General features: G+C 35.0%; 1 protein-coding gene across 17 annotated transcripts in view; it reads right to left on the reverse strand.

Annotated features, from left to right (window-relative positions):
* MYCBP2 (MYC binding protein 2) overlaps positions 1–25,524 on the reverse strand; it is a 256,367-nt gene that overhangs the window by 115,435 nt on the left and 115,408 nt on the right. For 16 of the 17 annotated variants that reach the window (XM_036455729.2, XM_036455734.2, XM_036455735.2 and 13 more), the window contains 13 exons: positions 24,954–25,079; positions 24,741–24,868; positions 20,802–20,893; positions 19,909–20,043; positions 18,170–18,253; positions 16,810–16,906; positions 12,863–13,055; positions 11,740–12,014; positions 8,461–8,682; positions 6,739–6,930; positions 5,544–5,750; positions 4,590–4,721; positions 2,645–2,823 (listed from right to left, as the gene is read on the reverse strand). In XM_036455729.2, coding sequence (XP_036311622.1) covers positions 2,645–2,823; positions 4,590–4,721; positions 5,544–5,750; positions 6,739–6,930; positions 8,461–8,682; positions 11,740–12,014; positions 12,863–13,055; positions 16,810–16,906; positions 18,170–18,253; positions 19,909–20,043; positions 20,802–20,893; positions 24,741–24,868; positions 24,954–25,079 — 2,062 coding nt within the window. The remainder of the gene's footprint in view (positions 1–2,644; positions 2,824–4,589; positions 4,722–5,543; positions 5,751–6,738; positions 6,931–8,460; positions 8,683–11,739; positions 12,015–12,862; positions 13,056–16,809; positions 16,907–18,169; positions 18,254–19,908; positions 20,044–20,801; positions 20,894–24,740; positions 24,869–24,953; positions 25,080–25,524) is intronic. The other variant, XM_045588714.1, reaches the window with a different exon arrangement.

Consider the following 25,524-nt stretch of genomic DNA (forward strand, 5'->3'; position numbering starts at 1 on the left):
TAACTGTATAATTTCAAGGAGCGACAGGGCATCAAAGAAAAAGAAAATAGGATATAAAGTTATTTTAAATAAGATCAAGGGCAGTCTATCTTAAAACTGCTATTAAACAAAGGCCTGACTTATGTATTTTTAAAAAGTCTGAGGGAAAAGTATTCAGGCAAAAAGAACAATAAGATAAAGTTTCAGAAAGGAACAAGATTGGTGAGTTCAAGGACCAGAATGCAGATAGGGGTATTTGGAATGAAAGGAGAACAAGTGACAAGGTGGGAAAGTTAGATCATGTGAAATGAGTATGACAACTCATTTCAGTGACAACTTTACATTTTATACTGGAATGGGGATAGAAATTTATGAGAGGACTTTGAGCAAGGGCAGAACTTGACATTTCCATTTCCACTAGTTCACTCTGGCTATGCTGTGGAGAACTGACTGTAGGAGGGCAACACGAAAGGAGGGAGACTGGTTTAGAGGCTATTAGTTATCCAGGTAGAAGTGATGGCTTTAAGTAGCTGTTAATTATGTGAGTAATCTGACATTTTGAAGGTACAGTTGTCAGTACTTGATGAACTAGAGGTAAAGTAAGAGAAAAAAAGAAGGCACGACCACTGGACCACTGATGTACATGCACCTCTTCTAGTGTACAGTACTATCGGAATACATTTTTAGTACTGGACTCCTTGCTAGTATTTTAAAAGTATAGATCATAATGAATTCTTTTAGAAGCATCATACTTTGTATACTCTGTTTCTTTGTGTCTCGTTTTTTATTGAGCGGTAAGGAACGCAGAATTTTAATTGTAACTTTGCCAATATCCTTATCTAGAGGTCTGTGGCTGTTTTTTGAACTCTATAAATTTTCTGTCACCACAAAAAGCAGGATCACACTTTTCTTTTTCCAGGTTGAGTTAGTGTAGTGTATTCTAGATTATCAAAATACTCATATAGTTTTGGGACTTTGAAATGGTATGTATTCATAATGTGTAAAAAAAAGTATGATATATAACTATCATCTTAATTACATAAAAATGGAAGCTTAGTTGTGTAGATATATAAGATTATTAGAAATATGTGTCAGACTGTAAGCTGCTTGTGGTTATGACTTTGTTCTTCTTGTGTTTTCAGTTTCCTATTATATGCACATAACTTAAAAAAAATGTTATTAAAAAAAAAAAAAGACTCCAAGGAGTTTGGCTGAAACTGTGGATGAGAGGATTACTTTGAACACATTAAACTAAGACTTTTTTTAGCCAACTACCTAAAACAGCATTAAAGTGTTTACGTGACATAGAGACAAGAGTGAGTATTTTGATTTCCTGCCTGCAACCCCAGGGCCACAATTTTACTAGAAGCATGCCTGTAGGCAAGGTGTTTACTCACTTTGCCTTCAGTTCCTCGTCAATAAAGCAGGGATAAGAAAAGGGCCTACCCCTCATGAGGTTACTGTGAGGACTAGCTGCCAGCCCAGGTAAAACATGAAAGCACTGCATGACACACAGTAAGTGCTCATCCTACATTAACTATCACCATCATTTCTATTACTACCACTCAAATAAAGATATCAAAGTGGAAACTAGATATTGAGTTTGGGGCTCAGACGAGATAAAAACTAAAGATATAATCTTGGGAGCCTCAGAATAAAATGGTATTTAAAGCTGAGACTTTAGTCATTTTAAACTTAACTATTTTTTTTAATTGAAGCTAAGTGCATTTATATTAAAGCTTGGGAAAAACAATCAAGATATCTGAAACATTCTGTTATGTAGAAGATGTAACAATTAAAGATATGTCTTCTCTTGTGCATAACATAGTCTTTACTATATGATTTGAGAAAAGAATAATGTAGTGTTTATTATAGTGCTATGTGACAAAGTTTTTATGACGGGTGAAATGATTAAAAGCTTTTGTATCTCTCAGCAGCAACATGCCAATGTAGCTATTTAATGTGTATTATTTCTGTCCTATTTCACATGAAGAAAGGAGGCAGAAATTCTACATTCAGGGAAACTATTTTGTGCTAATTGCCTAAGCAGCTTCTCCAGATTGTTAATGAAGAAAAAGAGAAAACAGCAAACCTCTGAAAGTTATGTGCATTTAATGCAAAGTCAGTTTGAGGAAAAAGTGATTGGTACACACTACTCCTTAGGATTCCAGCTAAGTTGCTAAAAGAAAAATTTAGACTCTGTTTACATAAGAAATGGTTTTTGTTACACACATAAGAAATATATAATTATATACTCTAGAACTAAAGTCATAGACATAAAAATATTCTGCAGACTGGACAACAGAATTAAGGCAATACTAGTACTTGGGTAGAATTGATTGATCATCATTTTTAGGTATTTTTGAAAAAAATACATTCCATTTAAATTAGAAATTGCAGACCACAAACTATAAAGGTAACTACATAAAAGTTTCAAATATATTATCAAAATTATGATATATTTCAAAGTATTCACCTTTAAGGTGAAACTGAATTTAGATATTAAAAATAAGACTTTTAAAATATGAATTAGCACACGTAATATGTGCAAGAGATGCTGTATACTTTAATTATAACTTACCCATTCAGCATATTTTACCTAGAGAGTAAATCATGCATATTCTACTACTTTAAAATAGTTCATGATTTCTATGCACAGACCTACCGATAGTAAAGTATTTGTGGAATCTGTCCTCTGGTTTGGTTTGTGCCATTACTACTCAAGCTGCATGTGCTGAATGTAAACGTCACACCATCAGGGCACTGAACTGTGGTCATTCCTCCATCTCCATTGGCCGTTCGGCTTCCATAATTCCTCAAGCGCACAGCATATTTAACATTTTCCTTCACAATAAAGATGTGAAACATGTTTATATTTATTCATAATGTGTAGAAACATACAAAAGGAACTCTGAAGTAAACTGGGCAAATATATTGTATTTCATTGATTTTTTCATAGACAATTTGTTTACATGAGTTTTTAATGAATCAAATAGGATAACTAACACTTATTGATATTTATTTTTTTAACAGAAATAGTCATAAATACTTTGTGTGATTTAATTAAATTAATAATTAAAAAGGCCTCATGAAGTACCATTATTATCCCTATTTTATAGATAAGACATCTGAGGCACAGAGAAGTTAACTAACTTGCCTAAAGTCACAAAGCTAGTAAAAAATGGAACTAGGATTTGAATGCAGGCAGTATGATTCTAGTTCTTGCTCTTAGTAATACTGTCAAGAGTATAAACTATATTAAAAGATTATATATACATAAGACAGCACTTTTCTTTGATGAATTTAACTTCTGAAATAATTTAAAAGAGGGGAAAAATAATGGCGAGTCCATTATATTTTAAGAAAATATACTCAGAGACAGAAATAGGCAGATCTAGAAAAAATATCCATAGGAAAAAGTTGTCCAAAATATGATGCACTATATATAGAAAATGTGAGATACAGATACTGATAATTTATAATTCATGATATAAAATTCACAATAAAGGTTTTTTAGTTTCTGGTATCTGAATTCTTTGGTGAGGTTTCTGGTGAACTTACCTAAAATTCTGTTCTATAATGAAAATTATTGCAGCATTATTTTATCAATAAGTATTTTAATATTAAGTAAAATTTGTTTTGATAAAGTTAAAGTTATTTACTGCTAGACATTTAGTTTATACTATTTGTTAATACTAATTATTTTTAAAAATATATATAGTTTATTCATTTTTTTACAGACAGGAAGGGAAAGGGAAAGAGAGTCAGAAACATTGATGAGAGAGAAACATCTACCAGCTGCCTCCTGCACACCCCCTATTGGGGATGTGCCCGCAACTATTGTACATGCCCTTGACCAGAATTGAATCTGGGACCCTTCAGTCCTCAGGGCGACGCTCTATCCACTGAGCCTAACCGGTTAGGGCAATACTGATTATTTTTTAAAAGAGTTCTGGCACAGAAGAGAAGAAAGGGCAGGAATTAATATTTTTTGAATTTCTAAACTGTACTAGACACTGAGGGAAGTACTTTATTCCATTATTTAATTTAATCTGAACATTATTACAATGTAGGTATTATCCTTCCCAATCTACAGATATGTCTTAAACTGGCTAAATGATGACATGTCAATTATCTTAGAGCAGGTATCTAAAGAAGCTACGATCTAGCTTCTAACAATACCTGTCATTATACTGTACTATTTACTATGCCAGACTTTAAGAGATCTTTTGCAATTAGGAATATTATATAGTACAATGACAAGAATATAATTAAATTTTTTTTTTTTATTGATATTTTACAGAGAGGAAGGGAGAGAGATAGAGAGCTAGAAACATCGATGAGAGAGAAGCATCGACCAGCTGCCTCCTGCACACCCCCTACCGGGGATGTGCCCACAACCAAGGTGCATGCCCTTGACCGGAATTGAACCCAGGACCTTTCAGTCCGCAGACCGACGCTCTACCACTGAGCCAAACCGGTTTCAACAGGAATATAAATGTACTCCCTAAACATTTAAAGCACCACATAAAGAAGTATTTTTTGATATTTTTAAGTAAACTACATAATAATACCTATTATTTACAAAAGAAACATATTAGTAAAGTTACCTTTAAAGGAACAACTTTGTCAAGTCTGATTTCAGCAATATCACTGGGTGAATCATCTGTTGTATAGGTTCCTTTGACTAATTCTAGAGATGTCCATCTATGAGAATGAGTTGAATCTCCAGCATGTTCGCTCTAATTAAAACAAAACAAAGTCCACCACACTCTTTATTACACAAACAATTTTGACATATAATCCATAATTGTTTTAAAGCATATAACATTAGGTATTAGCATTTCCTCACGTATATCACACAAAAAAATTTTTGTACTCTGTAAACTATTTACTTCTATCTGATTTCTTGTGGAGTTTAAAACCTAAATCATATAAATGTGCTTTTCTCATCTGATGTCCTCAAAGGATTCCTAGTTCTTCATAAGAATAATGCTATATCTAATTATAAAGCCCATTGAAATAGAGAGAGAATTAATTTAACTGTTTAAAAACATAAAACAAAGACAGATTGCTATATATTAGGAAAAACTACGTTCTGTTCCACTAATAAAGCTTTGTGAAAACTCAGATACTTTTATTTAAATCATATAGCAAAATAGAGCTAAAACAATCATTAAGCATCTTCACTAAGAATCATCTATTATTAGCACACTGATAAAATTGCTTAACCATGGATACAGGTAATAATGTTAGTCTGAATATTGTTCTTGTTTCTGGAGAACTTACAATAGCAGAGAAAAATTTACTCAAGATTGTAATCAGAGGCTCAGCTATATAATTTCCAATCTTTTCATTTAAAACCTTTCTTGAAAGTGTAAAAAATATGAGACGGGAGTGATCCAAGATGGCACATAATCAGGTAGAATAACTCTCTTTCAATTTCGTTAAAATCTTCCCTCTATGATTGATCTACCCTCAATGATTTGGACTATCATATTATGATAAGATATCCTGACACACAACCCACACAGCAACATAAACTCTGTGAGAGTGGTACTTACATCATCAACCAGCACCTCTAATTCATATTCATGAATCCCACCTCCTCCATAGACAGAAAAACCAACCACAACTATTCCAGGCTTGTCAACTGAAAAACAGATTGCATCAGGGGACCCATTCCCAGTGTTCCAACTTCTTCCCTGACTTGTTTTTGTGAATCGGTTGGCACTAGCTTTAACAGAGTGCAGAGAATTAAGTCCATCGATCTGTGAATGACAAAAGCAATTACAACAGTAGTCTACCTGAGTGTTAGTAACATACTTTTAAAAGCACTAAGCAAAGGTTTCTAAGTTCAGTTAAGTAACCTACATTTAACAAGTGAGGTAAAACCTTCCAAATGGTACGTTTTTATTAAAAGATTAACCACCAATAAAACCAGATCTCCTCATTCTATATTTATACACTAGTGGGCCAGTGCACAAAATTCATGCACAGGGGCGGTGTCCCTCAGCCCAGCCTGCACCCTCTCCAATCTGGGACCCCTTGAGGGATGTCCGGTAGGATCAGGCCTAAATGGGCAGTCAGACATCCCTCTCCCAACTGCTTGCCTACCTGCCTTCCTGATTGCCCCTAACTGCTTCTGCCTGCCAGCCTGATCATTCCCTAACCACTCCCTAGCCAGCCTGATTGATGTCTAACTATCACCCCCTAACCATTTGATATATAACTAGCATATATCAATGATATATATATTATACATTTTAATTAATTCAGAGAGAGAGGAAGGGAGACAGAGAGAGAAACATGGATTGGCTGCCTCCTGCATGCCTCCCACTGGGGATCGAGCTGGCAATCCTGACATGTGCCCTGACTGGGAATCTCAAACCGATGACCCTCAGGTGCATGTGACGATACTCAACTAACTGAGCAATACCAGCCAGGGCCAAATTTGCATTTACTGGGATATGATAGTGGGGTTGTGCAATGAAGCAGCTAAGAGAAAAACGTATATATTTGCATATTGTGACATCCTGGGTAAACTGGTAAGAGAGAAAGCAAGTAAGAGCAGAGTAGAGGTATAAGGAAGGGGAAAAACAGCCTAGTTAGCTTAAATGTATTTTTTTAAGGAAAAAAACAAAACCAACAATGGTAGGATTAAAATCAGTTTCTATGAAGTCAAAATATATGAAAAAAAGAAACTATGTGGAATGTTTAAACATGTCCTTATTATCTAATCTCAAAGTAGAACATTACCTCAGATCCTAGGGCTGAGGCTGTCAGTTCACTGACAATACTGGCCAGTAATCCACAGGTATTGTAGACCAGGTGGGACGAGAACAGCTCATTTTCCCTCCTCAGACTGTTCCTGACTGGGAGCACAACAATAACCAGCATTTTCTCCAAAACTTCACGGAAGCTTGTCATCCCAGAGATATTCTCTTCACTCTGTGATACATTAAAAACAAACATAAACAAACAAACAAAAACAATTCCAAGATACTGCTTTCTGTTCCTTCTCATGGGCACTCCATTTCAAAATCTTGTCTTTCTAGATGACAACATTAAAATTCAGACTAGAGTCTAATTCCGTAAGTCTATCCAGTTGAATGTGGAGTCATTATATCTACTTTTCATTTAGCAGTTCTTTTTAAATTATTAGCCTCTCTGTATCATAAAAGTATCACACATTTACAAGCTTTGTTTTATTAGCTTTTTGGTATTTTCACTTATTTTCTTAACTTATCAGTAATAATTCTTATGACAAACAGAATAAAACTCCTCCCATTTAAAAGGCTTTCTCTATAAACAAGATTCCAATCTCAGATAATTATTTTTGGTATATTTAGAGGTAAAGAAACGAAGAAATACTGTAATCTCTGAAAATCTATTTTCAAACAAAATTCTTTCTGAACATGCATGTAATAAAAATATGGAATTCTGTAACTATTCCTATAAAACTTTTTAACTTTTATGTATTTGACTTCATAAGCAAAGAGAAAAATTCCAACCTCTACCAATGGAAAAAGATCAAGATAAGAAATTACAGCCGAAACCGGTTTGGCTCAGTGGATAGAGAGTCGGTCTGCGGACTGAAAGAAATTACAGAATCTCATTAAAGACCAATGGGAAGTCCAACCAGCATGGCTTAGTAGTTGAGTGCTGACTTATGAACCAACAGGTCATGGTTCAATTCCCAGTCAGGGCACATGCCCAGGTTGTGGACTCCATCCCCCATTGGGGGTGGGCAGGAGGCAACCAATTAATGATTGATGTTTCTCTCTCCTTCCTTCTCTGCTCTGAAATCAATAAAAATACATATATATTTTTTAAAAAATACTTTTTTTCTCCCAGGAAAGGAAGGTAAAAGATGATGATTTTAATTGATACTCAGCATGAACATTATCTATTTCCTTTACCACCCTCAATATTTCTTAGTCAATTGTGGACAGAAAACAAAATGTATTTAATTTCATCAAAGGATCAATGGGAGGAGGGAGATTTATGTAATACTTTCACAATAAAGATTTAATTTTAAAATGATAAAGAATATTCCATCACTTGTTTTGTATTGCTTATATGTAACAAAATGTTTTAGAAAATGTTTTAAAAGTTATTTATTTCTTTATAATTCTATCTTGGCAATATAAAATATATGAGAAGATAGTTTTTTATATCTACAATTTTCAAATGGTTCATCCAAAAAAAATTACACAGGAATGCATTATATAACACTCAAATTTCTTACAGGTTAGAAATCATTAAAAAAAAATAGAGGAAAAAAGAATACTTATTTATAGGTAAACATGAGCCTGTTTTTTTTGGTGGTTTTTTTTGCTTTAATTTTAGTCCTTTTTGGACTAAACACAATTATTTGGTAAATATATTTACTGATATAGAATAATAATCACTAAGTCAAATATGTCTCCATTTGACAGTTTTATTGCTTCAATATAAAAGTTATTTTAGAAAACCTACCTGGCTGAGTTTTTCCATCTGTGCTACCAAAAGGGGAAAACGGTGAACTAGTGTTGAGTCATTCTCTGTGCTAACTTGTTTAACAATTGATCGTAGTAGTACTTCTCCATCATAAGCAATAGGGAAGATAGAAGTCAGCTTAACAGAGGTGTGACAAAGAGCTGACATCACAGCTGCTAGGAGTCGACTACTTGATGTCTTGAAGTTTGCTTCTTGAATGTCCTTTTAAAAACAAAAATACGTAACTCACTAAAAAAACACTGCATCAATATAATCCAAAGTTTCTGGATATACAAATGGGAAACACCATTTTAAATCATACCAAAATTTTCTAGAGTTCAATCATTATAATTGTGTTGTTACAGAATAATGTTACATCAATACATTTAAACACTTGTTTAAGTTATTACCCAATGAAGATTTAAAACTATTAAATGTGGTCAAGAAAAATCAACTCCTGTTCTCTAGTAAATGAGTTTATATATATTTCTGTATCTTCAAAATCACAGTTCTGTCCAGCAATATTCTCAAGGACAAAAAAAAAAGGCCCTAAATTAGTATACATCTAAGGCATTTCCAGTAACAAGCACTGAAACTACTTTTCTCAAATAAATTATATTGTAATTCTGTGCTCCTATAACATTTCACTAATGTTTACATTTCATAGGATCACAAAATTATGCCATCACATTGCACAGTTTATTCAGGAAAAGTAGTAGCAAACATGTAAAATTTTATAACAAAGATTTAAAAAGTTATCCACACAGGATATCCTAATTCACAAAGGAATTTGTGTATGCCCTGCACACATTATTTAGTTCATTAAACATGTGTTACAAGGACAGGCTAAAAGTAAAACGACATTCTAAATGTTACACCAATGTTTGTCAAAGTCAGTCTACTCAGCAGCACTTATCTATGAAAGGTTAAGTGCTAGAGATCTGCTACATAATATTGTACCTACAGATAACAATATTGTGCTGTACACTCAATATGTGTTGAGAGGGTACAACTTATGTTAAGTGCCCTTACCACAATAACAGTTTTTTAGAATGCCAAGAAAAATAAGGTCAGTAACCACATGGCTACATAAAATAAAAACAAAGTTGCCCACTCAGATGTCATTACTAGAATACCTTTTCATGAGGCTAGCATATCCCGGTGATTGATACCAGTGAATTTCTTTTTTTGTGGGAGAGGTGAGGTTGAGAGGAGTGGGGAGAATAGATACCTTGTACATTGTTCCCATTTTTAGAGAAACAATAAATATTTCACCATTAATTTTTATGTTAGCTGTAGATATCCCTTGTCAGATTTAGAAAGTTTCCTTAAATCCTAGTTTGCTGAATTTTTATCACTGAATAAAATTTTGTCAAATACTACTTTCGATCTGCAGTTGGGAATCTACGTATTTGAAGTGCTGACTTTATTAATTTTCTCTATTTATTATTTTACAAACTTCTGTCCTTACCTTTCTTATTTCCTTTCTTTCTCTTTGTTACTTCCTTCTTTCTTTGCATTTGATTTGTTTTTCTTTCTGGCTTCTTAAGATAAAAACTAAGATCACTGGCTTTAAACCTTTCTTTGTTAATACAAGCATGTAAAAGCTTACATTTCCTCTATAAGTGATGTTATAGCTACTTCTTACAAATTTTTATGTTATATTTTTATCTTTCAGTGTGAAATATTTTTTAATTTACTTGAATTTCTGCTTTGATTTATTGGCTTTTAAAAGTGTGTCTATTTTCCAAATATTTGGTGCTTTTCTTGATTTTGCTGTTTATTTCTATTGTGCTCTGAAAACACTTCCCTTAAAGTTTTAATATTATAAAGTTTACTAAGACATTTTATGACTCACAATCTGATCTATCTTTGTAAATATTACATGTACTAGAGGCCCAGTGCAAAAAATTTGTGCATGGTAGGGGAGGGGCGGGGGTCTCCTCAGCCCAGCATGCACCCTCTCCAATCTGGGACCCATTGGGGGATGTCTGACTGCCGGTTTAGGCCCGATCCACAGGTTCGGGCCTAAACCGGCAGTCAGATATCCCTTTAATAATCCTGGACCACTGGCTCCTAATCACTCATCTGCCTGCCTGCCTGGTCTCTCCTAACTGCCCCTCCACTGCCTGCCTGATCACCCCTCTCTGCCTCTGTGTGCTGGCCTGATTGCCTCTGACTGCCCCCCTCTGCCTGCCTGGTCACCCCAACTGCCCCCCTATGCCAGCATGGTCGACACTAACTGCCCCACCCCATCAGCCTGGTCACCCCTACTGTCCCCCCATTGGCCTACTCTCCCCTTACCCCCCCCCTCCCCCCAAGACTAACTGCTCCAACTCCCTCCCCTCCCCCCTGCTGGTCTGGTTGCTCCCAACTGCCTCCCTGTAGGCCTGGTCACTCCACGCAGCCTGCTGTTCAGTCATTTGGTCATCCCTTACTAACCCCCCTGCCGGCCTGGTTGCCCCACACAGCCTGCTGTTCAGTCGCTTGGTCATTCCTCACTGACACCCCTGACAGTCTAGTTGTAGGCAGCCATCTTGTAAGGATGTGAGGGAAAATTTGCATATAACCTCTTTATTATATAGGATAGTTGGTAAGAATATGTATTATATATTGCACTTGAACATTCTGCTTTTTAAATGTCACTTAGATCAAGGGGGTTGATAGTATTGTTCAAATTTCTATAAACCTACTGATTTTTTGGGGGTCTGATTGTTCTATAAATTACTGAATAAGCAGTATTGAAGTTTCCAACTATCAATGTGAATTTGTCTATTTTTCTCTTTAGTTTTATAGATGTTTTGCCTTAGATGGTTTGAAATTGTGATTTGGGGCATATGCACTTATGAGGGTTGTGTTTTCCTTATGAGGGAATGGATGATGCCAATGTGCAAATTCACTCCCAGCTCTCTCTCCTGACTGTTCTGCAGTTATTGAATGGTGGACGCTGTTCTTTTAGTGCTGTCCCAGCTCTCACATATTCACTCACTGTTCCTTCCCTTTTATACACATACACACAGGTTTAAAGAGCAAATCAGCAGCTGCACATCATGACTGCCAATTTTATAACTAAAAATAATAATAAAGTAAATAGAAAAAAAGTTTTTTGAATTTTGGATTAGGAATGTTTTATTTTTATTAAATCTCACATATCAAACTAATTTCCTGATTTACCTTTTATAAAAGTTAGACTGAAGCAACTGATATTTATTATCTTGAAGAGAACTTATTAAGTAAGTATATCATATTTTCATCTAACATTTTATAAACTTAAATTACCTGATCCAAACAATTCAGCAGGTCACAAAGGCAAGCCCACTGTAAGGCAGGGGTTGGATAGAAGGAATGAAAGCAAGCAGTAAAGGTATTATGACATTCCTGAAGTACAGCTTCTAGGAGACTCAAGGGTTGACTGAGATATCCTTGAGGATCATTATCCAACTTCACCATGCAGTGATCAACTCCTTCTGATAAGATTTTCCTTAACAAAGTTCTGGTTTTCCCAATACACTCTGCTAATTTGCTAGTTTCTTCTACAACTGCTTTTCCTGTAGCTTTAAGGAAACAAAACAGACTGTTAACTGAATTGAATAATAAATATTCATGAAAACATTTAATATAATTTATGTAATTTCCTATATAGCTAAAAATCACAAGTACTCATAACCTAGAAAGGAAACAATTTAGAGATTAAGTATGGTCCAAATTTATTTCTTTTTAAAACCTATATAGAAAAATAAACAAAACAAAACACTGGTTTCAGCATGTAAATCCAAATCAGTTGTTCAAAAATTTCTATTTGACAAAACCTGATTAAAATAACACTTTATTAGAGTATTTAATTTTAGTATAATGACTTTTTGTTATCAGAATGACATTTTATTCTTTATAAGCATCACAGCAAGCTGACTTTCTCCCCTCTTTTAAGAAGCATGCTGAAGGCAACTAGGGATTTTTTAATTTATTTTTAATTTTTATTTTTTAATATATTTTATTGATTTTTTACAGAGAGGAAGGAAGAGATATAGAGAGCTAGAAACATCGATGAGAGAAAGACATCGACCAGCTGCCTCTTGCACAACCCCTACTGGGGATGTGCCCGCAACCAATGTACATGTCCTTGACCGGAATCGAACCTGGGACCCTTCAGTCCGCAGACGGACGCTCTACCCACTGAGCCAAACCGGTTTCGGAGCTAGGGATTTTTTTTTTAAATTGAATTTATTGGAGTGAGATTGGTTAATAAAATTATATAGGTTTCTGGTGTACAATTCCATAATAAATCATCTGTATATTGTATTGTGTATTCACCAAGGAATCTTAAACTCTTGGCTATCACTACATAAACTTACTCAATTCTCAAATATTTTATCCTCAAAGTCATTTAAAAAAATGATCATACCTGACACTGGGTAAATTTCACAGGTATAGACACGCAGTAACCTCAGACAACAGGTACCCACAAAGCGCAGTCTCTCCAAATCTAGAAGGGTAGCTGTAAACTGGAATCCTTTTAGTCCTCTAAGTTCTTCAACTCCTAAGACTAAGGTGGTCCAGCTCCAGTGAAGAATACTCAACAATGACTCAAAACATTCCTAATCCAAAACATGAAGAAATAGATACCAATTAGTCCAAATTATACTATAGGATGAATCAAATGGAAAGCTTTATTTTAACTTGACATTTTTTTGTTCAGTTTTGGTAGACCAATTAAAAGAGATCTTACTAGTTTATTCATTAAATTATCATTAGAAACATTTTTGAAGCTTGACAAAAATAGTAATGTAGTTAGGCATCCATAAAACAATATCTTCAATATTTTCCTATTTAAAAATACATTTCTAAGTTTCTCTGCTACCAACCTATTTAGTTTATCATATAAATAAAGAAATAAAAGAAAATCACTTATAAATATACTAGAGGCCTGGTGCACAAATTCGTGCATGGGTAGGGCCTGGCAGCCCACCCTGATCGGGCCCATTAGGCTGGGCCGGCCAGAGGGAGGGGATGCAGGCAGTTGGCCAGCCAGCCCTGTCTCTGATAAGGGGTTGAGGGGGCAGATAGGTGGTGGAAGAAGCTGGCTGGGGTCAAGATCCTGGTCGAGGGGACAATTTGCATATTAATCTTCTATTATATACAATGTTTCCTTGAAAGGAAAATTATATTCTACATTTTCAAGGTAGTAATATGTAAATATTATAAACCAAAAGTATTTAACAGTTGAATAATTTTTAATATAATAAACCATTTTAGCATATCAACAACATAAAAAGATTATTTTATATCTACTTATTAAATTTTACACTACAACCTAAGTCAATTTAAAAAAAATATATTTTATTGATATTTTACAGAGAGGAAGAGAGAAGAATAGAGGGTTAGAAACATTTATCAGCTGCCTCTTGCACACCCCCGACTGGGGATGTGCCTGCAACCAAGGTACATGCCCTTGTCTGGAATCGAACCTGGGACCTTTCAGTCTGCAGGCTGATGCTCTATCCACTGAGCCAAATGGGTTTTGGCCCTTAGCCAATTCTTGATAAACAGTTAATAGAAGATAAAAAGTGACTATAAAAATAATAAAAATTCTTATTTTTTTAAATTCTTAATTTTAAAATTCTAAAATATGGGTTTGGGGGGGGGGGGGTGGACCATCCCTGTAGTTCTAGTTGGTCTGCAGGTTTTGTTATGCTTACATGAATCTTAAAGAAAAGCACTTATTCTCTCACTCCCACCAAATTCTCATCCTCTGGTATAGTAATACCAAGAATAAGATTTTATACCTTAACTTTTAAAGAAATGATTGATAAGTTTCCTACATAAAGATTTTCATTACCTAATAACCACAAAACCACTCATACATAAATACAAAAAAATTACTAACCACAGAATAAAAGATCACTAAAAAACACACACAACAAAATCAAAGATCAAAAGATACCAAAATGATCATAATACTAAAAGGATCCAAGTTACCAAGTAGCCAAAATTCTTGTACTCTTTTATTCAAAGCACATTCTCTGTAAATTGCCCTATCTCTTTTAGAAGGAATAGAGTCCAATAATTTAGCATGCAGTGGGTCTTCAAATAACGTCATTTCATTCAACATCATTTTGTTTTAATATTAATGAGACGTGTAGGAGCTTAGCTCTTATTTATATCAATTAGCCTATGGTAAAACTGGTTTCATTATACAACATTTACGTTAAGGTGCAGAACCTATTATCGATAACATTAAGTTACTGTACAACCATTCTATGGAATATGACGCAACATTAGAAAATATTAAAATAGGGCCAAATATGTCCACAGCATATACTAGAAAATCTTAAAAAGGAAAATGCAAAACTTAAAATATGATGAAACATAAATAAGAAGGTTCATAGCATATTGTACCGTATTTTCCGGCGTATAAGACGACTTTTGAAACGAAAAAAAGTCAACCGAAAATCGGGGGCAAAAGACCAAAATTGCACAAAAATTACCTGCAGATCTTGACAGCAAAGTAAGTCTTTTCTTTGAAGTGGGGGGTAGTCTTATACAGCGAATATAGGCTTAAACCTATGTTTTAACTGTAAAATTAGGGGTTGTCTTATACACCGGAAAATACGGTATATTCAAGTAATAAATACGTGTATGTATAAAAATATAGCCTGGAAGAATATACATCAAAATGTAAATAGTAGTTATATCCTATCCTATCTATTAAAGAGATAATATACAAATTGACAATCACTTCAACACACAAATTGGCCATCCCCATTTGGTCAAAGATGGCCACCAAAAGATGGCCAGCAGGGGAGGACAGTTGGGAGAGACCAGGCCTGCAAGGGAGAGCAGCTGGGAGGACCAGGCTGGCAAGGGAGGGCAATTGGGAGGGACCAGGCCTGCAGGGGAGGGCAGATTAGGGTGAACAGCCAGCATGGGAGGGCAGTTAGGGGTGACCTGAACAGCATGGGAGAGAAGTTAGGGTGACCAGGCTGGTAAGGGAGGGCAGTTAGGGGTGACCAGGCTGGCAAGGGAGGGCAGTTGGGAGGAACCAGGCTGGCAAGAAAGGGCAGTTGGGGGCGACCAGGCCTGTAGGGGAGGGCAGTTAGGAGACACCAGGCTAGCAAGGAAGGTCAGTTAGGGATGACCAGGCCAGCAGGGGAAGGCAGTTAATGGCAATCGAACTGGCAGAGAAGGGCAGTTGAGGGGGACCAGGATGCAGGGAAGGGCAGTTAGGAGTGACCATGCCGGAAGGTGGGGGGGGGGGGCAGTTAGGGACAATTGGGCAAGCAGGGGAGCAGTTAGGCATTGATTAGGTTGGCAGGCAGAAGCTGTTAAGAGCAAGCAGGCAAGCAGGTAGGCAAGCAGTTTGGAGCCAGCAGTCCTGGATTGTGAGGGATATCTGACTAGCTGTTTAGGCCGAATCCCACTGGGGTTGGTCCTAAAGGGGGGGTCGGACATCCTTCAAGGGGGTCCCAGATTTGAGAGGGTCCAGGCTCGGCTGAGGGACACTCCCTCCCATTCCCATGCATGAATTTTGTGTACTGGACCTCTAGTATAATAATAATAATAATAGGGTGATTGTGGGGGAAAGTTTAATATACATTTAGCTTGGTTTATTCTTTCTCTACCCTATTCCCACCAGGGATATGTATTAATTTTGTTTTTAAAAAATTAATAAAAAAGAATAAAAGCATTTCCCAAAGCCTTTTACAGAACAGACTACAGCTACATTAGTAAATCAGTCATATACTGACTTAAAATTTAAAAAGAATTTTTGCATTCCTTATGTCATTAAAATTTATAATGTCGCTATGACATAGTTCGTGCAGATAAGTTGCGTAATCATCTAAAACTAATAAATGAAAGAGCAAAACTTCCTGAACATACCATATTTCAATTATATCATGCTGACTTTCCATTCTACAAAGGTAGCCCCAATAGCGTGCTGAATCTTTAAATGTAGAATGGTGATGTCAAGTAACTTAGAGTTAGATATAAGTCTCTTTTATTTCCTAAAGCAATAAAATAGAACTTTTTGGTCTATACTGTCCTTAAGTTATCTTTCACTTTCTAATTATTCCAGCATATATATTCATTCATACATGATTTATCAGAGAATTTACCAGTTAAGTCAGAAATAGCAAGACATGATAAAATCAGTCACGATCTCTATTTTCCCATTATTTAAAATGCATGCTATTTGGCCCAGAATGTCAATGCCAATACAAAAACAAATCTGAGTTCATAAAGCATATTGCTAGGTTGAAATAAAAACTTAGAAGAGTGGCTAAATGCAAAAGGTTTAAAATGAAACTGAGCACTGGATAGAAAAGCTGAAATTTACAAAAAATGGCTCACCACTGAGACAGTTCTTGCAAAAGATCTCTTTAAAATGTGTACTGGTTCACTGGTTTGCTGTTTGCCTTTTGAAGCACTGCCATCACTGGTTGGAAGTCTGAAGGTAGCAGACAAATATAAATTTAGGCCGCAAAGGCCAATGACGTTTTTCTTTTCATAACATACATTTATGCAATAATAAAACATTGAGTCATGTATTTAAAGATTTCTGTTAAGTAAAATTACAATATGGGGCTTTTACAAAACATTTCTAAATGATAAACAATATTTCTAGCACCTGAGCATTTCAGCATTTAAGTCCCACATTTGTAAGACTGGGTAGTAAAGAATCTCTTACTAGACTACATATGTAACTTAAGTTCTGTAGTAATGCTACTACTAAATTCTACTACTTAAAAGTTATTCAACAAGTATACCCAGAAGTCACCCCAGCAACTTGTTATGTTCATAATACTACATATTACAAATAGTAACTATAATAAAGTGCATAAAAACAAAAATCCTTTCTTGGGTAAATGAAGTTTATATGTATCATACAAAGTCTTTAAGTGATTACTAGAAAGGAAGATATAGGAGACAGAGAATCACTGTTCTAGAAGTATTTCCTTTGATTTTTACTACTTCAAGTAAGAATGACATGTTTTTAGTGAGGTTTTATATCTATATGCATACTTCATTCTAAAACTTATTGCAGTAAACGTCTACAAATAGGTGGACACAAACATATGCCTCTATATATGTATCAATTAACTCTTAAATATTGGTAAAATATAATAAATAGTATAGATAAGTTATTATTTGATATACCAAGCAGATGTAAAAATTTTCAACAGTAAGAGATTTTCCAATTCATTGCATCACAAAATGAACAAAAAACATAGGACTGCAGCAGATAAATCAGGCCTACTCCAAAGTCTAACACCATAATTTAATTTTTCTAAGACAAATTTTATTAGTTTACAACATTCTAAAATTTGTAAAATAATAAAGACATTAAAAATACAGGGTGGGGTAAAAGTAGGTTTTCAGTTGTTCATAGAGAAAATAATAAATAATATAAGAATAAACTCTGTTTCACATACTCACAACTGTAAACCTACATCTGCCCCAACTTGTTTAAGTCATTAAAATGTTACTGGCATAATACAAATAATCTGAGTTATGGAGTAAATTTTAAAATTAAGCTTGATGTAGAAAATATTCTAAAATATACAAAGCATTAAATGATTTTGATAAATGCACCTATATTCCTATATTAAAATGTTCTAAATACTTCAAATTTGTATATATTTTATAGTGATCCTAGTTCATTATAGCAAAGGAATAAACCTTATTAATTAACAATGAATATGCTAAATACCTGTATAGTAATTGAGGTATCTGACCAGCGTTAACATCTGTACCATTATTTGATTTCTTTGAACTCTTAAATTGGAAAACAACCCTAAGAAGAGAAAAAATAACAATGATACCAAAACCAACATGGTTCAGGATTCATTGAAAGTAATTAGTAATCCAACAATGTTTTCAAATTCTTTTTTAAAAAATATATATTTTATTGATTTTTTTACAGAGAGGAAGGGAGAGGGATAGAGAGCTAGAAATATTGATGAGAGAGAAACATGGACCAGCTGCCTCCTGCACATCCCCCAATGTACATGCCCCTGACCAGAATGGAACCTGGGACTTTTCAATCCACAGACCAATGCTCTACCACAGAGCCAAACTGGTTTCAGCTGTTTTAAAATTCTTATGCTAATGAACTGAGATGCATTCTTTCAGGAAAATAATACCAGTAAAAAGGTATTGTTCTGATTTTAGTTCTAGCTCTGAATGGCTTAATAAATAAAATGGAAGGAATTGAACCTGATCAGGAACTACGAGGTTCAATTTTCTGTCCCCTTCCTTAGTTCTTCTAGCTCAACTTTAACAAGAGCAATACGCTTTTAACCAAATATTTCAACTTACAGTTTAAAAGCTGCTCAATTAGTGAAATTACACGCGTTAGCTTCAAAATGCTATGATATCCCAAGGTAGAAGTGCATATGAAAATCATTCAGTCCTTGATCAAAGCAGTCTTCCCAGTTCTAGCACAGTCTTATAGTAAGTGAGAAGGACACATACAATACAAGACAGTTTTCCTGTAGCATTCTACTTGAGTATTCAGCGACATGGAATCACCTCAAAAATTAGTCTGTTCTCTCTTGGTCAGCTTTGTTATGAGTTAAATGAAACTATCTGAAATATACTATTATATAATTTTTAAATGATATTTATTTAACTCATATAACATTTCAAATAGTTTATGCTCAATAATAATAAAAAATTAATTTCTTTTATAAATGATGGTCCTTCAAACACACAAATCTTAGTACAGGGTATGAAGAAGGTTAGTTTTAGAGTCAAGAGACTCCAGAACCAGATTTGGGTCTGCCACACAGTAATTATATGACTTAAAGCAAATAATTTCACCTTTTATTTCTCCATTTCTCTTTGTGTAAAATGGGGCTAATAACTGCCTCACAAAGTTGTTGAGGGCACCAAATAAGATAATATATTCGAAAGTGTTTCTGAAACTGCAAAGCAACTCCATATATGAAATGTAAACAGTAAAATTCCCGCCCAGCCAGAGTGGTTCAGTGGTTGAAAGCCAACCTATGAACCAGCAAGAAGGTCATAGTTTGATTCCTGGTCAGGGCACATGGTTGGGTTGCAGGCTCAATCGCCAGCAGCCCAGTAAACTGTTTTCATAAGCACTGTCAAATTTTATAACACGTATATATTTCTTTTTTTACAGTTTCCAAACTCTCCCACTATCATTGTCACTTTCCTCTGTATGATTTCTAATTTAGTAATGTAATACAACAGAAATATATACAAATGCCATCCGGTAAGAGCAAAGAATTGTAGTGCCATTATCTTCCTTTACTATCTAGACTTCAATTTGGTATGAGATTATATAAATTTAATTTTCGAAGTCATATTAAACTCTAGCCTTACTTAGATTTTATCCTACCAAAAATACTTCTGAGATTTCTAAACAAGATTCCACTACCAAAAATGAGAGCTGCTTAAGGAACACTTAAATATTCCACTTACCCATCATCTGTGGTGATAGAAGCTTGTCCATGAGATCCACAGTCACTGCTAGGTCCTGACACTCGAGCCCAGGCTACGTACCACCACCCAGCTTGCAGAAGAACTGGTTCATCAAACATCATTGCATATTTTTCTCTGAGAGAAAAATAGTGAGTCAAAGAGAATGCCTTTGTATTTCCACTACAAACATTTGTTTTTAAAATCCTTTATTAATAAAACATGAAGTTGATTGCATTGTAAAACTTGTGTCAAATATTTAAAACCTTTTTTTAAAAAATGCCTAGACAAGAACACAAATAATATTTACTTGTGTTATGGTCATAGCAAGACATTTCTTTCTTCTCCATCTTGAATTCTAAAACTTGCTTAAATGCTATAAAATTTTCATATTAAGACCAAATTTTTAAAAATTGTTTTTAAAAAACACAGTCAAGCCAACTCCCTTCCTTCAAGTGTGTTATAATCAAGCAGATATTATATGTATAATGTTAGAGTATACAGCTGATCTGAATTATGGCCCAGTATGACTATTTGACATTATATATATATATATATATATATATATATATATATATATATGTATAAAATGTTAGGTAGTAAATAATTGTATTGCATCAATAGAACATTAGTATATTAGGTGTTTTCTAAGCAATGCATAAAAATAAAAGTGTGTAAAATATATGTATACAATCTTTTCATCTTATCTTCAAAGTAGGAATACTATTATTTTTAATGCAGCATTGTTAAAACAACACATTACCTAATAAATAATTTAATTTCTCAAGTATGTGATCACTGATTACTTAAAATTTCCTTTTAAAATTATGTTTATTTATTGATAAATTTTTCACCTTATTTGTAAGGACTACACTGAATAATGAAGAAATCATTACCTAGCAGCACAGTCATAAGCTAACACATCAGTCTCTGCAAGAAGGTCTCCATCAGTTTCATGATCTCCTCCATCAGGACCCAACTCAAATAGCTGGGGAAAGGAGAAAAACATACTGTGCTCAATCTTTCAGTAACATAAATCTGCTGAATAATATGCTTACAATTTTGCATGTGTCAATATTTTCTGGACCCTATAAAATGTGAAAAATCAGAGCATCTCTTTTTAAACGTTATTAAGTAAAATATACAGACATATATAATTAAGTCAAGAAACACATACCATGACTTACAATCTATATTAATCTATTTTCCTTCCTTATATATTCCACTATTTATGTCAAGTGATCCAAATAATTCAGTACCAAATATAAACCTCTGAAGGAGAGAAGTTTATAAATTTGAAAGAGAGAACTCAACCAAAGTATATATCAAAGGGAGGTTGAATCTTGCTTCAAGATTTACTTGCTGAAAGACCCTACGACTCAGTTTTCTTATCCATAAAAAAGAGGTGGATACTAACACAGCCTACTTCAATAATATGTGTGAAAATTAAATGAAATAATATTTGTGGAAAAATGCTCAGAAAAATACCCAGCAAAAAAGGCTAGAAAATGTTAGCTATGGAGAGAGAGAGAAATAACAGAAAATAAAAATCCTTAAAAACACATGTAATGAAAAAACAGTTCAAAACAATATGGCATAGGAAAAGGAGAGATGAAGAGTGTGAATAAAATGGTTATAAAAAGGGAGAGAATTCAGAGTCTCTGAGTAAAGGAATAAAAGAGAAGATATAGAAGATATGAGATCAAGTAAAAATAGAGAATTATAAGGAAGAGTTTAATTTTTTTAATGAACTAATATATATAAAATATTCCCTGTTTCACTGAAGAATTATAGCAGGCAAACTATAAGAAAGGTGGATAAAATACTGAGAAGGAAAAGAGAGATGCATCCAAAGTTACCGAACAATTATTGTGTGCATGTCTTGATTTTTCAATTATCTATAATAATAGAAGCGTAATATGCTGATTAGACCGGATATCCCTCTGGAAGACCTTCCAGACAAAGCCAAGGCTGCAAGGGAAGCTTGGGTCCCCGGTGCCAGAGGGAAGCCAGTGCCAGCAGCTGGGGGAAGGTAGGCCTATTCTTGCATGAATTTTGTGCTAATAATTTGAAATCCATCTCCAGGGCAGATCTTAATCTCCACAGCCCAATGATTCCCCCCAGCAGCGCCATCTCACTTATTCTGAAGTGACTCATCTCTCCCTCCTCCTGCCTTCCACGTTCTGATAAATGGCGCTATCATTCTTTGCTAGTTACTGAGAGAAGAGACCTGAAATGCTCTCTTTTTCCATATCTCTCTACCATCACTATGTCCACTCTATTCCTGGTACCAAAGCTTGTCGGTTCACCCATATCCACTGGTACTAGCTAGAATAGCTCAATAACAATTAGTCTGATCTCCTTTATCTCCTTGCTCTAATCCATATTCCACAAGGCTGAGGGTTTCTTCTTTTAATGTTTTAAAATGAACATCTGATTAGCATACTTCCTTAAAGTTATGTAGCAGTTTCTCATTTCCGTCTTTGCAACATGATATAAAACTCCTGAATAAATTGCCCCAACTTGGCTCCCTTGCTTATTTTCAACAACTCTCTTTTAATACATACAGCTCTAGGAACTGGACATACAGGGGTGAATGTTACAAACAAAAAATAAGGGCTGGAAATGCAAGCACCCTCTTAAAGGGATAAGCCACAAAATCTGGTTTGTAGCTGCTCACCTTGGGCTCTGACTTAGGGAGGGCAGAGTGGAATGGAGCTGTGTGAGCAAAAGCCAGAGTCGGGGACTCTTGGATTAGAGCTCAGAAAGCAGAACCCTGATTTGTGCTGAATCATTATTCATACTGCAAAGGACATCTTTCTCTAGAGACCTTTACCATCCAAGCAGTTTTGCCTGAGGAGGAATCAAATGCTCCACCCTATTGGAAATCCCTATGCCCACCCTGTGGAGTTTCTGAGGCCCATTAAGAGACTAACAACCAGCCTATAGACAGATGCAACTGCCCAACCCTGTTTTTTTTTTTTTTTTTTAATTAAACTAAAATACTTTATTTTTTTTTATTTTTTTTAATATATTTTTTTTGCCCCCCTCCCTCCCTCCCACCCATTCCCTCCCTTCCCAGAGTTTTGTGTCCATTGTGCCCAACCCTGTTGTAAAACCTCTTACTCCACACTGTGGTGGATAGCCTCAGACTACTCAAAACCGAGTAACAATTGGACAATAAAGAGCTGTGGACCTCTCGAGGCTTTGAGTCTTCGCCTGATCTAATTGAGGTGTAGGGGCTAGGAAAAGCAGACATTGGTGCACATAGTGGTCCTTTCCAAAAGTTTCCAGTACCAACTGATAAAGCCACAACTGTGGATTGCTGACAGATCCAAAAAAAGGTACTCAGGGCCAGTCACAAACAGCTTTTGACACTGTCATGCACTAGAGACTGGGATTTATAGCAGATCTATCAAATACACAGTCACAAACCCAAATAGGCAGCCAAAATGGGGAGACAAAAAAACAAGCCCCAAAAGAAAGAACAAGAGAATTCTCTAAAAAATAGCTAAATAAAATAGAGATAAGAAATTTATCAGATATAAAGATTAGAATTATGATGGCAAAGATGCTCAATAGCATGAGAAAATATATATTAACAAATAAAAGACCAATGAGAAATTAAGAATGACATACCACTAATAAAGAACATAGTGAAGGAATACACAGCAGATTAGGGGAAGTCAAGGATTGTATCAGTGAATAAGGAAACAGGGTAGAGGAAAATCACTCAGAGAACCAAAAAGAAAAAAAAAAATTAAAAACAGGAGGACAGATTAAGGGAGCTGTGGGACACTATGAAACATACCAATATTTGCATCGGAAAGTACCAAGAGATGAAGGAAGTGAGCAAGGGATAGAGAAACTGAAGAAATAATAGCAGAAAACATCCCAAACCTGGTGAAGGAAAAAGTCACAAAAGTCCAAGAGGCACAGAGAGTCCCAAAGAAGAACTACCCAAACAGGTCCATGCCCAGACACTTCATAATTAAAATTCCAAAACTTAAAAACAAACAGAGAATCTTAAGGGCAGCAAAAGAAAAGCAGTTAATTACCTACAAAGGAGCTCCCATAAGACTATAAGTGATTTCTCATCAGAAACTTCATAGGTCAGAAGGGAATGGCATGAAGTATTCAAGGTAATGAAAAGGAAGGAACTGAAACCAACATTATTATAGCCAGCAAGGCTATTTAAAAAATCATTTTTCACTTATTTGATCCCTTCTTACTTAACTTTCAAGTTTTTAATGAATTAATGACTTAGTATTATTGTACACTAGAGACCCGGTGCACGAAATTCATGCACAGGGTGTGTGTGTGTGGGGGGGGGGGGTGTTGCTCAGCCCAACCTGTACCCTCTCCAATCTGGGACCTCTTGAGGGATTTCCAAACTACCCGTTTAATCACTTCTGCCTGACTTCCTGATCACCCCTAATCACTCCCTTGCCAACCTGTTCGATGCCTAACTGCTCCCCTGCTGCCCAATAGCCCTAACTGCCCTTCCTTGCCAACCTGGTTGCCGCTAACTGCCCTCCTTTGCCAGCCTGGTCGCCCTAACTGCCTTCCCCTGCTGGTCATCTTGTGGCGGCCACCTTGTGTCCACATGTGGGTGGCTATTGTTGACCACATGGGGATGCCCATCTTGTGTGTTGGAGTGATGATCAATTTGCCTATTACCTCTTTATTATATAGGATCAGATTTTAGTAATATATAAGTATTAATACTTATAAATTTTATCAGTTTTTGCAAGTCCTTTTTTAAAAAAAGCAATATGTAAAAAAAATAAAGTAAGTCAACATTAACATTTTCAAATAAAAAGAACAATGCTTACCTTAATTTTAGCAGTATATTCTCCTCTACCACCAAACAGACCAAGGCCACCAAGTAAAATATCAGTGTCAGCACTAAAACGTATAGCTTCTACTGAATGAGCAGAGTAACCCCACCCCCCTCCATGACCTGAAAAAAAAAAAGATTCATGTTTTAAAATAGTTAGACATATTTCAGTTAGAAGACAATATCTCCTAAATGTAAATATACATACTTTCAAACCTGTTCACTACACTATAATCTTCTTTGGAATAAACCTTCATTACTGCTTGAGTCTCCTCCTCTGTACTTGTAACACCCATTTTTAAGTCCTGCATAGTTGCCAAGGTATCAAGACAACCTAAAAACAAATTAGCAAGAATTCAATTCCTTGAAATTATAATTTCCATAATAACAATGAGATAAGATACTATAGGGGATAAAAAAATTAGTAAAGTATAAATGTGCTCAACAAATGTATTCTAAGCCTTGAACAGCATTTCATGGACATATGCATTGAATAACACTATCCATTGTGTCATTATTATATTTAAAAATATACTGTATGACAATGTACTGCACCAAACCGTATCTCTGAAAATATGAAACTGCTTAATCTTTGAGTCCTTACAAACTTCTTCCTTTTATGAAACTCTGAATTATTTTAGTTTCATTCTTAAAATACTATAAGAAGAAGACACATTAGCCTGAGATAACCTTAACTGACTTTAGTTCTGGATGTTCACAATGGTTACCAGATGAAATTTGTGAAAAAAGAAGCAAGCAATTACATTTGTGATCTAGTA

The sequence above is a fragment of the Pipistrellus kuhlii genome, unplaced genomic scaffold (assembly GCF_014108245.1).
Source record: "Pipistrellus kuhlii isolate mPipKuh1 unplaced genomic scaffold, mPipKuh1.p scaffold_m20_p_3, whole genome shotgun sequence".
Classification (NCBI taxonomy): domain Eukaryota; kingdom Metazoa; phylum Chordata; class Mammalia; order Chiroptera; family Vespertilionidae; genus Pipistrellus; species Pipistrellus kuhlii.